This window comes from Protomyctophum parallelum, assembly GCF_964188405.1.
Source record: "Protomyctophum parallelum genome assembly, chromosome: 3".
NCBI lineage: Eukaryota > Metazoa > Chordata > Actinopteri > Myctophiformes > Myctophidae > Protomyctophum > Protomyctophum parallelum.
The window spans coordinates 8126197-8141832 of NC_139698.1; the positions used below are offsets into that span (position 1 = coordinate 8126197).

The 15636-nt window shown below is 47.4% G+C and overlaps 1 protein-coding gene across 1 annotated transcript in view; it reads left to right on the forward strand.

Moving 5' to 3' along the window:
- The window catches only part of adamtsl4 (ADAMTS-like 4), a 110921-nt gene that overhangs the window by 59376 nt on the left and 35909 nt on the right, over positions 1-15636 (forward strand). Inside the window, exon 6 of the mRNA XM_083761124.1 lies at positions 15345-15444. Coding sequence (XP_083617250.1) covers positions 15345-15444 — 100 coding nt within the window. The remainder of the gene's footprint in view (positions 1-15344; positions 15445-15636) is intronic.

The following is a 15636-nucleotide window of genomic DNA, read 5'->3' on the forward strand; positions in this document are numbered from 1 at the left end:
GCCTATGAAATACAGTAAATGCACACCCTTTTATCCTTAAGTACTGGTCCGCGGTGAGAGAGTCAGATAGGGAGAGACAGAGAGAGAGAGAGAAGTATAGTTGGTGGTAGAAAAAGAGAGGTTAAACAGATTTAGCTGTCACTTGCGTGCGTGCGTGCGTGCGTGCGTGCGTGCGTGCTTGCTTGCGTGCGTGCGTTTGTGTGTGCGTGTAATAAGACACGTTACTGAGTCAAGTGGAATGTTGGACAAAAGGAGTCTTGTCTGTCTGTCTGTCTGTCTGTCTGCAGAATGGATGTTGTTGTGCTGCTCAGACAGACAGACAGAGGTTATTCTCAGGACATGTATATTGTTGCGTTGCAGCACCTGTGTGGCCTGGACTGCCGTGGAAGTGAATGTGCCTCGTGGACGCTTTTTAAAGTTAGACCTTGGGGGGGCGGGTTGGCCTCTGGCCTGAAGGGTGACAGGGTCGAGGGTGAAGGGGAGGGCGGGCGGGCGGGCGGGTGTCCGAACAGCGCCTCACACAGGACAGGACTTGTTTTCTTTTGCGTAGTTAGTCCTAGATTAAATGTCATGGACCACCCGGTGTGATATATGCATCAGACCAGGGGGACCCCCAACCTTTTGGGGGCTCTAATGGACTGCTGCAGCCATTATTGGAAAGGATATTGGGCCTACTCTGTGTATTTCCTTCGCAGGTGTTACCAATGATGCTAATGAAGGCTCTGTTCCATTCTGGTCAAACAGAGTCAGTGTGCTGCTATATTGGCTCACTGGAAACACATGGTCCCTCGAGGTGGTTCCTAATGGCCACTTATGGGTGTGGAACTCTGAGGGGGAGGTCCTTGAATTTAATAACATTTCAGAACCAATGTGTTACACTAAACGGAACAGAGCCTTAATTTGTATAATAACTGCTAAGGAAGAGAGAGGCCCAATTTCTGTCCAATATGGCTGCTGCTGTGCATAGTTAGAGCCTATTTCAAGGACCAGCCAGTTTGATACTTTTCTGTCTCTCATCTTCAATATGTATACTTTGCTCAGCCAATCAAATCGTCGCTATGGTGGTGATCAGCCAATCACAAGCCGATGTTTGTGTTCACACAAACCGGAAAGCTGGGCATAGGAGGCGATAGCGCCCCTAAAGAAAAGCCTGGGCGAACGACCCATGGAATCTGGTATAGGAGTGGGAGACTGGGAGTGAACCTTGTATATTTTCCTAACCAATCAGAGTGCAGAGGGGCGTCGCTCCAAATCAGGTGACGTCAGTGTTCCCACAGCCTGAGCGGCACCATTCCATCTCGGGTTCATGATCCGGTCGGGAGCGGATGATATCGCTACGTCATGTTGTAGTATTGTTTTGTAGTCATCAATCTTCCGGAAACCTCCTTTAACTTTCTCAATAAAAGCAACAGGCTACGAGAGCTTTTATTGTTATTCTTCCGGTTTGAGGGAAAAGGAAGTTCTGTTTGATTGTTCCTGCCTGAGGACTATATGATATGATATGATATGATATGATATAGTACTTTATTGTCAGTTCACACTGAAATTTGGCTTTGTCGACCCAGCAGCCAAGTATGCAGAACACATATACACACATTTGACATAACACAAAGAACAAGACAATTTACATACATAAAGACATGAAGAAAAGAGCAATATCCACCGCTTAGATTACTCGGTGTCTACTACAACTCCTTAGATTACCCCTACACAAACAATACTACAACATGACGTAACGATATCATCCTGATGACTACAAAACAATACTACAACAAGACGTAACGATATCATCCTGATGACTACAAAACAATACTACAACAAGACGTAACGATATCATCCTGATGACTACAAAACAATACTACAACATGACGTAACGATATCATCCTGATGACTACAAAACAATACTACAACATGACGTAACGATATCATCCTGATGACTACAAAACAATACTACAACATGACGTAACCATATCATCCTGATGACTACAAAACAATGACTACAACATGACGTAACCATATCATCCTGATGACTACAAAACAATACTACAACATGACGTAACCATATCATCCTGATGACTACAAAACAATGACTACAACATGACGTAACCATATCATCCTGATGACTACAAAACAATACTACAACAAGACGTATCCATATCATCCTGATGACTACAAAACAATACATCATCACGTAAAGATATCATCCTGATGGCTACAAAACAATGACTACAACATGAAGTAACGATATCATCCTGATGACTACAAAACAATGACTACAACATGACGTAACGATATCATCCTGATGACTACAAAACAATGACTACAACATGACGTAGCGATATCATCCTGATGACTACAAAACAATACTACAACATGACGTAACGATATCATCCTGATGACTACAAAACAACACTACAACATGACGTAAAGATATCATCCTGATGACTACAAAACAATGACTACAACATGACGTAACGATATCATCCTGATGACTACAAAACAATGACTACAACATGACGTAACCATATCATCCTGATGACTACAAAACAATGACTACAACATGACGTAACGATATCATCCTGATGACTACAAAACAATACTACAACATGACGTAAAGATATCATCCTGATGACTACAAAACAATACTACAACATGACGTAACCATATCATCCTGATGACTACAAAACAATGACTACAACATGACATAACGATATCATCCTGATGACTACAAAACAATACTACAACATGACGTAACGATATCATCCTGATGACTACAAAACAATACTACAACATGACGTAACGATATCATCCTGATGACTACAAAACAATACTACAACATGACGTAACGATATCATCCTGATGACTACAAAACAATGACTACAACATGACGTAACGATATCATCCTGATGACTACAAAACAATGACTACAACATGACGTAAAGATAGCATCCTGATGACTACAAAACAATACTACAACATGACGTAAAGATATCATCCTGATGACTACAAAACAATGACTACAACATGACGTAACGATATCATCCTGATGACTACAAAACAATGACTACAACATGACGTAACCATATCATCCTGATGACTACAAAACAATGACTACAACATGACGTAACGATATCATCCTGATGACTACAAAACAATGACTACAACATGACGTAAAGATATCATCCTGATGACTACAAAACAATGACTACAACATGACGTAACCATATCATCCTGATGACTACAAAACAATGACTACAACATGACGTAACCATATCATCCGCTCCCGACCGGATCACACGGCCCTTTTGGAACAGAGAGCAGGCTTTCCTCTGAGATGGAAAGCCTGGTGAGGCGAGGTCAGTGTCCTCTGCTGTTTTCTCATGCAGGAGGAAGGGGGGGGAGGGGAGGAGGGCACGTAGGTTGGTGAACCAGCGTTGGTTTCCAGCACTAGTTTAAATCTCTTAGTTCTTGGAAAGCTGGGATTCTTTCAGGCTACTGTAGTCGCTACAGTACATAATACAAATCATTTATCGCTCTGCACAGCTATGAATTATATTCCATTCATAAATCCATCGGCCGCTGCCGTCTGCGTGTCATAATTCCAGAGCTTTCTCATCCCGTGGTGTTGGACGTCTGGAAGCTTCGCCTCCTTTAATATGCTGCCATCCACCAATGATTTCTGGTTTTTGGCGAGAATGTGACACACACACACACACACACACACACACACACACACACACACACACACACACACTCAGACACACACACACACACACACACACTCAGACACACTCAGACACACTCAGACACACACTCAGACACACACACACTCAGACACACACGATAAGAGGCTTCAATTGTCGCATTAACTTTACGATCCGGCTTCATGAAAGCAGACCGCGGCACAGTTGTTGCCCGCTGAGAGTAGACTAATATAAACACGTTCCGTTCAACTTCAGAAAAGACAATTATGTCATCGTCCTGTTCTGCTTGGAAGTGGTACTGTACGTGGCTGGCACCACTTCAGTCATATTTTTTGGCTGTTTGAAAATAGCAGATCTACAAGCTCACAATGTGTGGCATCCGCGACGCATTGTGAGCTTGTAGATCTGCTATTTTCGAAAGATTTGTATGCATTTGAAAACTTGAAATGGGACATTCTGCATAATACTTACTTTAAATACATTCACTACTTACTTTCTGTATACTCATAGTAAATTTGTAATTCCGGACTTTTACTTGTACTTCTACATTGCAGTAGTGATATTTTTAAGTAAGAAAAAAAGGTAGTACTTTTATCCACCACTGGTGCTCAACTAAATGTATTTAGGTACTGTCCAGTGTCCACCGCTGGCATTGTGACATCACAGAAGGTACTGATATAGCCCCAGTGTGTCAACAAACAGGGTAATCAGTGTAAAAGCCGTAGAGTGAAAACAGGAAGGGGCCTAATGCAGAGCCCTGGAGAACCCACTCCACTAAGTATAGAGTTTAAGTAGGGGGGGGGGGGGGGGGGGGCGTCCCGGGTCCCGGGGGGGGGGAGGGGGGGGGGGCACGACATCTTTGTGTGATAGGATTTGTTTTCTGATGGCTCTTATGTCCAGCTTTGAGGCACAGACGTTGTCCTAACACAGACGTTGTCCTAACACAAATTGTGATTGGCCAGAATGAGATGATGTGTTATGATACAATACGATGATAAGAGCGCCCCTCACTTCACACAGGTGTGATTTTATTTATTTTCCATTAACGACTTGAACCCCATAGCCTCCCTATTCTGAGGGGATCATTAGCCGATCTACAAGCTAAGACAAGCTAAGCACCAGCTCAGTGGCCTTGTGGTTAGAGTGTCCGCCCTGAGACGGGGAGGTCGGGGTTCGATCCCCGGCCTGTAAAAATGGGACCCAGTGCCTCCCTGCTTGACACTCAGCATCAAGGGTTGGATTGGGGGGGTCAGTCCCTGCGACATACTAGCGTCATGTGTACTTGTACATCAAGCTACCTCACGCTACAGAAACAGGAGATAGGCTCCTGCCCCTATGGGCCTCATGGCTACAGAAACAGGAGATAGGCTCCTGCCCCTATGGGCCTCATGGCTACAGAAACAGCAGATAGGCTCCTGCCCTGGCTATGGGCCTCATGGCTACAGAAACAGGAGATAGGCTCCTGCCTTGGCTATGGGCCTCATGGCTACAGAAACAGGAGATAGGCTCCTGCCTTGGCTATGGGCCTCATGGCTACAGAAACAGCAGATAGGCTCCTGTCCTATGGGCACCATGGCTACAGAAACAGGAGATAGGCTCCTGTCCTATGGGCCTCATGGCTACAGAAACAGCAGATAGGCTCCTGCCCTATGGGCCCTCATGGCTACAGAAACAGGAGATAGGCTCCTGTCCTATATGGGCCTCATGGCTACAGAAACAGGACATAGGCTCCTGCCCTATGAGCCTCATGGCTACAGAAACAGCAGATAGGCTCCTGCCCTATGGGCCCCATGGCTACAGAAACAGGAGATAGGCTCCTGCCCTATGGGCCTCATGGCTACAGAAACAGGAGATAGGCTCACTGCCCTGGCTATGGGCCTCATGGCTACAGAAACAGGAGATAGGCTCACTGCCCTGGCTATGGGCCTCATGGCTCGGCAAGGCTACTTACAAGCTAAGACAGAGGGTGGGCTGAAGAGTGTTTCTGTGTGTCCATGCTCGCATACCGGCTGTTGTGTCTTCACGTCCGTGAGAGTGTGTTTATTCACTGCTGGAGCGCTGCACCCCTGCTAGTGTGTGTGTGTGTGTGTGTGTGTGTGTGTGTGTGTGTGTGTGTGTGTGTGCGTGCGTGCGTGTCTTTCTTTCTTTCTCAACCAGCTGGACAAAGAAATACAATCTCTCAGTTAATATACTTTCATTCTCATCCCTGTATCCCCCCCCCCTCTCTCTCTCTGGAGTCAGTCCAGTGTTGCAGTGCGTGGCGTAAAACGTTGTGTCTGCTTTGAACAGTGTGCCGTTTAAATGTGTTTGAAGTTGTGTGTGTGTTTTTCTGTACCTGCTGTTTGCTTATTGAACCGAGACACGGTGGGACGGAGAGAGAGAACATTTATTTGGGACAGACGGAGGAACCCCTGCAGCGTACACTATTGAATTTGTAAACCAGATACTTGTAAAGCAAAAGATGTATGTGACAAGTAACCGGGTGTAGTCCGGTGACCACCGGAGAGAGACCGGTGACAGACGGGATGTAGACGGCACCCGGGTGAGCCGTGTGGGTCGGCGCCACAGCCTGTGTCCTCCGTCAGGAGGAAGCCCAAAAAGCCCTCGGGGAGGCCATTAGGAGGGCCATTATAATCCACCACTCTTGAATGAAGTGTCCGGTGCCCGGGAGTCTGGCGCAACGCACAGCTCCTGGGCCTGGTGAGACGTAGGAGTGGACCTCTAAACTGCCTCCCCCTGGCCAGCCGGGACGCCTGATGGAGGGGAAAGGAACTGGTTGGAATAACGTGTTCCTTCCACGCGCTACGTCCAACCAGGGAAACTCCCCCCTGTCAGGTGTAAAGGAGCAACTTGGACACTCAAGCATGAAGGAAGCATGAGTTAAGTCCGTTGCTCTCCCTAGGTTGGCGGAGGGTGTGTAGAGCCCAGGATCACATCACAGGATGATTGACACAGGGGTGAAAAATGGGTTACAAAATCGTGGGAAAAAAAAAATAAATAAAAAAAAAAGGAGTGGACCTGGTGAGACGTAGGAGTGGACCTGGTGAGACGTAGGAGTGGACCTGGTGAGACGTAGGAGTGAACCTGGTGAGACGTAGGAGTGGACCTGGTGAGACGTAGGAGTGGACCTGGTGAGACGTAGGAGTGGACCTGGTGAGACGTAGGAGTGGACCTGGTGAGACGTACTGTAGGAGTGGACCTGGTGAGACGTAGGAGTGGGCCTGGTGAGACGTAGGAGTGGACCTGGTGAGACGTAGGAGTGGACCTGGTGAGACGTAGGAGTGGGCCTGGTGAGACGTAGGAGTGGACCTGGTGAGACGTAGGAGTGGACCTGGTGAGACGTAGGAGTGGACCTGGTGAGACGTACTGTAGGAGTGGACCTGGTGAGACGTAGGAGTGGGCCTGGTCAGACGTAGGAGTGGACCTGGTGAGACGTAGGAGTGGACCTGGTGAGACGTAGGAGTGGGCCTGGTGAGACGTAGGAGTGGGCCTGGTGAGACGTAGGAGTGAACCTGGTGAGACGTAGGAGTGGACCCGGACAGGAGTCAACCCACAGAGCCTGTAGTCTCTCCACGTGCCAAAATCTGGTTCTCCCAGTCCTGGCAGAGTAGTTCCAGAGCAACGGATTGTGTGGCCTTGGTGAAAGCCTAGTGGGACTGACTGCGGGTAGCTACTGGGACGTAAATCGGGACTTGATCACCCCAGCTGGGTCACCTGAGTGAGGGGTATGATGTTCGAGAGACCCGAAACCCTGATGACCTTGGGATACATCACTGAGGATACGTCCCAGGTGATGACCTTGGGATACATCACTGAGGATACGTCCCAGGTGATGACCTTGGGATACATCACTGAGGATACGTCCCAGGTGATGACCTTGGGATACATCACTGAGGATACGTCCCAGGTGATGACCTTGGGATACATCACTGAGGATACGTCCCAGGTGATGACCTTGGGATACATCACTGAGGATACGTACCAGGTGATGACCTTGGGATACATCACTGAGGATACGTCCAAGGTGATGACCTTGGGATACATCACTGAGGATACATCCCAGGTGATGACCTTATAGGATACATCACTGAGGATACGTCCCAGGTGATGACCTTGGGATACATCACTGAGGATACGTCCCAGGTGATGACCTTGGGTTACATCACTGAGGATACGTCCCAGGTGATGACCTTGGGATACATCACTGAGGATACGTCCCAGGTGATGACCTTGGGATACATCACTGAGGATACGTCCCAGGTGATGACCTTGGGATACATCACTGAGGATACGTCCCAGGTGATGACCTTGGGTTACATCACTGAGGATACGTCCCAGGTGATGACCTTGGGATACATCACTGAGGATACGTCCCAGGTGATGACCTTGGGATACATCACTGAGGATACGTCCCAGGTGATGACCTTGGGTTACATCACTGAGGATACGTCCCAGGTGATGACCTTGGGATACATCACTGAGGATACGTCCCAGGTGATGACCTTGGGATACATCACTGAGGATACGTCCCAGGTGATGACCTTGGGATACATCACTGAGGATACGTCCCAGGTGATGACCTTGGGATACATCACTGAGGATACGTCCCAGGTGATGACCTTGGGATACATCACTGAGGATACGTCCCAGGTGCATCCATGCGATGTTTGTTAGTTATATATTCATCGTCATTTTAGTTAAATTCAGAACGAAAGACAAATCAACAAAAGATATCTACATGTTTAGACATTGCACATTCATCCAGCGCAGTGTGTACATGAGTTTAGATGTAACGTGCATCAACATAGCAATAGGTGTACATGAGTTTAGATGTAACGTGAAGTCGGTGGAACGCCCAATAAGGCCACTGTCCCACTGGTATAGCAGAGGGAGGTGTGGAACTAGGATTTAGGGTGACAGACCACTTCCTAAACCACTTCCTAAGGTCTTATGGGCTGTGCTTTATCACTGTGTGTCATCGGCTATGTTTTCTCTCCGTGTCAAAGGCCTACATGGTGAGTAACAGTCCCTTAGATGTAGGCTAAACCATTCACTCTATTACATTTTATTACTGGATGGGATGCTTGTGTGACGCCATCAGAATGTGCTAAAAGCTGTCGCCCTCTCTGCACGGGCCACACCCACTTCCAGTGTGTGTGTGTGTGTGTGCGTGCGTGCGTGCGTGCGTGCGTGCGTGCGTGCGTGCGTGCGTGTGTGTGTGCGTGCTTGCATCTTGAGTGTCTCTTTAGTTGTCCCTGAGGTGAAAGCATCACATTGAGACACATTCCTTACGTGCACGCACATGAACGCACGCACGCACACAGAGAAAGAGAGAGAGCGAGAGGGGACAGTGATCATGATGGGATGCGTCACTTGGGCTTTCCCAGTGGAAACGCAGATGTGAGAAGTGTTCCCAGGAGGACACGTTCCTCATCTGTGCGTCGCTCATCCAGATCCCCCCCTCCTCCACCCTCCATCCGTCTGTTTAAAAGCCCTCGCGAATCTGTCCCAATATTAATATCATGTGAATGACCTCAACTTATTAGCCGGCAATTTTCATGTCTTGTCAACACTATTTATCTCTGGCGGTTCTGTGCGTGACCAACGAGCTGAGCCAGAGCTATATAGCCGTGACTGTAACAGAGTCTGAGGTTTCATGGCTGTCGTGCAGAAATGGTCGCTGTCAGAAAATGTTGCATTCTCCATGTTATTGTTTTGTGTGTTTTTCTTCTTGTTTCTGTTCCCTATAAATGAATCCCCCGCTGCCCCCACTACTTCATTGTTTCAAGAGTGTCGTTGCGCAACTGTGGCGCAAAACTAGCTAAAATATAGAGCTTTCAGCTCACAGCTCACAGCTGGTGATCCTATACCGAAGCCTAACCCATCATGTTATGCTTTAGCTATTGAAAAATAGCAGAACTACAAGCTCGTAGCGCGCCACCGAGTGGCGCACTACGAGCTTGTAGGAACGACTGACATAGAAACATAGCTTTTTCAGAAAACTGTCAGGATGTAGAAGACATTTTTTAGAATCTGATCTCAGGTCAGAATGGTTCAATTCCCATTTGACAATGAATGGAGAATTGTCGTAGTGTCTGAGAAAATAGGCCTGGTGTCTGTCTTACGCCATGATGATAAGAGCGCCCCTCACTTCGTCAAAGTGGTGTTGTGACTAAATAATAACAACACTGAGGTGCTTCTTTTTTCTCCCCCAGTTCCGGAAAGAGAACGGGTTTGGACAAACAACAGTTTGCACCCTTTAACGATACATTCCCCTGCTTCCCCTTACCTCAGGCTAACAGAACTCTGCTCTCCTGAGTTCATGTACCCCCCCCCCCCCCCACGCACACACACACACAGTCTCTCACACACACACACACACACACACACACACACACACACACACACACACAGTCCTTCCAAGCGGTCGACTGTGCAACTATTGTTGAGGCATAAGTGGAGTCGGAAAAACTTATAGAAGTTTCATACACGACGGCTAATGGGAGAAGAAGTACACCCAAAACATGACTTATTATTTTCTATCAATTACACACTTTTTTAGATTTGTCGCATTCCAATAATTTGACGACCGACAAGGCGTCAAATCCTTCTGAGCCTCCTACTGAGCAGCCATCCCAGTCATCAAATGATTGGCTTTAGGAATGCGCCAGAGACAAAAGACTCCATGGCTTCATGGGGTGTGTGGCCTAATTGCCAGACAATACGTCCTGTTTTGGGTGAACTCCTTTAAGCCATTCTGTACGGCAACCCCCTTTGGTGTTTTAACTAAACATTATGTTGTACTTTTAGCTATTGAAAAATAGCAGATCTACAAGCTCATAGCGCGCCACCGAGTGGCGCGCTACAAGCTTGTAGGTCTGCTATTTTTTTGAAAAGTCGTGAAAAGGTGCCGCAAATCTTTGAATATATATATTTCAGAGCGAACATTTTTAACTCAAATATTTGCTTCTGGAGGGGTCCCTAGAACTACATATTTTGAGATGGGGGTCCGGCGTGGCCCAATAGAGATAATTCTGTGGGTCCTTGACATGAAAAAGGTTGAGCACCCACTGCCATAGAAACATGGGGTTTTCAGAAAACTGTCATGATTTTAGAAGACATCTGTGGAACCTTTTCTCGGCCCGAAATGGGTTAAGCATTCAGGGTAGTGGCGGTACGGTACTTCTGTCACGTTGCTGGTTTACAGCTCAGTAGCGGTTTAGAGTGTCTGACCTGAGATTTGGGAGGTCATGGAGGGTTCAATCCCCCGGGCCGGGGGTCATATAGCAAAACGACTATAAAAAGAAGCAGGACCCGGTGCCCTTCTCCCCGCTTGGCACTCTGTCGGCATCAAGGGTCGGATTTGGGAGGTAGGGGGGTGAAATCCCTGTAGCAGTGGCGTGCACAGATAGACACTAGGGGCACCCCTAGTGTGCTCTTAAAAAAAGTTTATTTATTTATTTTTTCTTAATTTGTAGTGTGTGGACCATGCGGTGACATTGATCAAATCTTGATAAAAAAACGCTTCTACTATATTATTTAGTCCCCCACAATCTAAAGCTATGTTTCTATGTCAGTGGTTCTTCGATTAAAGAGAAATAGCAGACCTACAAGCTCGTAGCGCGCCACTCGGTGGCGCGCTATGAGCTTGTAGATCTGCTATTTTTCAATAGCTATAAAGCACCAAAATGGGTTCCCGCCCCCAAGATGCGCTGCACAAGGTGCCCTTTTTTTCACTTGAGCACCTGCCCCTCTAAATGTCTGTGCACGCCACTGCCCTGTAGCGTCATGCATGAACTTGTGCACCAAGTCTCCTCACGCCACAGAAACAGGAGATATTAGGCTCCTGACCTGACCTGTGGGGCCACACGGCTCGGCGAGGCTTTACTTACTGCTTTACAGGTGCAAGAAAAGTGGGTGGAATTAGTTTTTTCACGCACAAACCACGACCATTTTTTTCAAGAAAGGGAGAATAAGGAAAATGAGGAGGGAGAGGGAGAGCAAAGGGGTTCTTGCAGTAATATAACGTATAGGGAGAGAGCCTAGATATATACAGAGATAAGAGGGGAACTTGCTGGTGTCAGGGAGGGGATCCAACAATAATATGATGCCAGGGCCTGGGCCGTGGCTCAGCGGTCCAGGCACCTTGGCTGGTAGTCCAGTCTGGCAGTGAGTGTGCCGCGGGTTCGACTCCCGATCCCGACGGCCTTTACTGCATGTCAAGTCAACCCCCCCCCCCACCCCCCATCTCTCTCCCCATTTCCTGTCAGCCTGTACTGTCTGTCCCTCCATAAAAAAATATAAAAATAAAGGCGAAAGCCACATAAAAAAACATTAAGAATAATAGACGCCAGGCCTTTGAACATGCCATCTTTGACTCTTTGACGATATTCAGATGGTCTGAGTTCACTGGTTCCCAGAACGTCCCACCCCTTTTCTGGATCAGTGCCCCAGGGCCCACTTGAAAAGGATCTGAAACGCAGCCCACCCATCTGACCACTGAATACAGCAGCCCACCCATCTGACCACTGAATACAGCCCACCCATCTGACCACTGAATACAGCGGCCCACCCATCTGACCACTGAATACAGCGGCCCACCCATCTGACCACTGAATACAGCGGCCCACCCATCTGACCACTGAATACAGCAGCCCACCCATCTGACCACTGAATACAGCAGCCCACCCATCTGACCACTGAATACAGCGGCCCACCCATCTGACCACTGAATACAGCGGCCCACCCATCTGACCACTGAATACAGCAGCCCACCCATCTGACCACTGAATACAGCAGCCCACCCATCTGACCACTGAATACAGCCCACCCATCTGACCACTGAATACAGCGGCCCACCCATCTGACCACTGAATACAGCAGCCCACCCATCTGACCACTGAATACAGCAGCCCACCCATCTGACCACTGAATACAGCGGCCCACCCATCTGACCACTGAATACAGCCCACCCATCTGACCACTGAATACAGCGGCCCACCCATCTGACCACTGAATACAGCAGCCCACCCATCTGACCACTGAATACAGCAGCCCACCCATCTGACCTCTGAATACAGCGGCCCACCCATCTGACCTCTGAATACAGCGGCCCACCCATCTGACCACTCATTCGCCCCACAGGGTGCCCCGCCACACACTTAGCTGACAATTAGCCCTTCGCTAACAAGTCCCTCCCCAAAAAGCGATCGTCCAACGCCAATCCAAATAGTTTAGCTGTTGTTAGCTTTCGCCACCTCATGGCTGCCAATGTTATTTTGCATGGCTGTGTTGTTGAACACATGCACAGCTTAAAGGAGAATTCCATGCTAGAATGCTTTCTTATCTTTCTTACCTTTCTTTGTAGTTGTTACGTCCCCACCAAAGAGGTCCAGGTGTTTTTTTGTGCAAAAACTCCTTATTGGCTATTTCCCCTACCATAAGCCCTCAATTAATTGCATTGCCTTGAATGGGAATTGAATGGGGCTATGGGGTGTTATGCTAGTTCGCTTATTTCCATCGAAAGAAGTAGTAAACTGTGCCGCTTGGGATATTATTTACATTATGAAGAGAGTATATATACAAAGAAATTATAATTTTGAGTGATGGAAATAAGCGAATTAGCACAACACCCCATAGCACCATTCAATTCCCATTCAATTCAATGCAATTCATTTACGGCTTATGGTAGGGGAAATAGCCAATAAGGAGCTTTTGCACAAAATAACACCTGGACCTCTTTGGTGGGGACGTAACAACTACAAAGAAAGGTAAGAAAGCCTTTTAGTATGGAATTCTCCTTTAATGTCAATGTTACACGACTGACCCACCCAGGTGATGGCAATAATAGGCCTACTAATGGCGTAGTCTAACCGCGCAACATGAAAACTCCTGACGGGTGGTCGTTAAAAGTTGATTTCTCCCTCTGTCATTTCCTCGTATTTCTAGTTTATTTAACCCATTCTGACCCGAGATCAGATTCTAAAAATGTCTTCTACATCCTGACAGTTTTCATTCTGACCTGAGATCAGATTCTAAAAATGTCTTCTACATCCTGACAGTTTTCTGAAAAAGCCATGTTTCTATGTCAGTCGTTCTTCGATTTTTCAAAAATAGCAGATCTACAAGCTCGTAGCGCGCCACCGAGTGGCGCGCTACGAGCTTGTAGATCTGCTATTTTTCAATAGCTAAAGCATAACATAATGCTAACACCAAAAGGGGTTCCCGCCCAAAATTTGTTAAAGGTATATTCAGTGATTTCACTCAAAAAACCTTAGGTTTCGTTTTTGGCTGGGACCTAAGCCTTTCATCCAATCAGGATAGAGAGCCAAAAACGAAACCTAAGGTTTTTTGACCCCCAGGGGTTAACTGGGGACAGGGAGGAACTCCTTATATGGTCAGCACACTCTATAGTAGAGAGGATTATCACAACAAAACAAAAAAATAAGTGATATTTGAATTAAGTGAAATCACTGAATATAACTTTAAATAATGCCATGCACATTTCTCCAGTCCATAGGCTACCGAAGACATTTTGTGATGACCGATTATCATACATCGCTGATAATAATGTACATGCTTTTGGTATTTTTAATAAAATGCATAAATCCAATGTGTGAGTGCGTTCTCTCCCCCTCTGCCCCAAGATGGCGCCCCTCCCGTTGGCGGCTGCCCATGTCGCTCATGTCTAAATCCACCGCTGGCAGACTTCATGTCAAGTGGGGTTTTTTTTCACAGCGAGAAGTTCACATGGGAAACAAGGATGTGTGTGCGTGTGTGTGCGTGTGTGTGTGTGCTTGTGCGTGTGTGTGTGTGTGTGTGTGTGTGTGTGTGTGTGCGTGCGTGTGCGTGCATGTGCGTGTGTGTGCGTGCGTGCCTGTGTGTGTGGCAGCTGGTGACAAGCATACAAGCGTAACGAACCGCCGATGAAGGAAAAGAGAGGATGAGATTTGTACGATGAAGAGTGAAGAAATCTAAGAATGTTGTCGGGGTGTGTGTGCGTGCGTGCGTGTGTGTCTGTGTGTGCGCGCATGTGTGTGTGTGTGCGTGTGCACAGTATGTGTGCGCACGTGCATAAGAGTTCACCATAATAATATATATATATATATATGTATGGACCTATTTTAGACATATACACACACACGAATTACACGTATGTACATTTAAACACATTCATGCCCCCCCCCCCCCTCCCCCCCTTACTTACTACTACCCCTTCTGGGGCATAGGCCGTCAACAAGCGATCTCCAGGGGCATCTCCCCCCCCCCCCCCCCCCCCCCACACACACATACACACACGCACACACAAATTAAGTTGTACTGTATGTGTGACGTGCGCTCATAATGTGTGCATTCTATTTCTATACAGGCGTGTATGAATGCAGCAGAGTGAGAGAGAGAGAGAGAGAGAGAGAGAGAGAGAGAGAGAGAGAGAGAGAGAGAGAGCGCTGGCTGGATTTATAGAAGCAGTTGCACTGCCAGGAAATTTATCGTTTCCATATGCTGTAAAATACAGCAGCGCACAGCTGTGTGTGTGTGTGTGTGTGTGTGTGTGTGTGCGTGCTCGTGTGCGTGCATGTTATTAACGGTGTGGTTTCTGTGTGTGTGTGTGTGTGTGTGTGTGTGTGTGTGTGTGTGTAGGTGTGTGCTGGTCCACTGGACTCCAGGTCCGTCCAGTGTTCGGCCTTCAACAACCAAGAGTTCATGGGTCGATACTACAACTGGGAACCCTTCACTGAAGGTAACGCACACACACACACACGCACGCACGCACGCACACACACACATGCACCCACACACACACACGTTGCTGTACATCAAGAATTTAGCATGGAACTTTACCAATGCCAGTTTTTGGGGGGCATCTTTCCTTTTGCGTAACCCTGAAGCCTGAAAAGGCTTGTAGGTCGGCTATTTTCCGACAGCGTGCTGA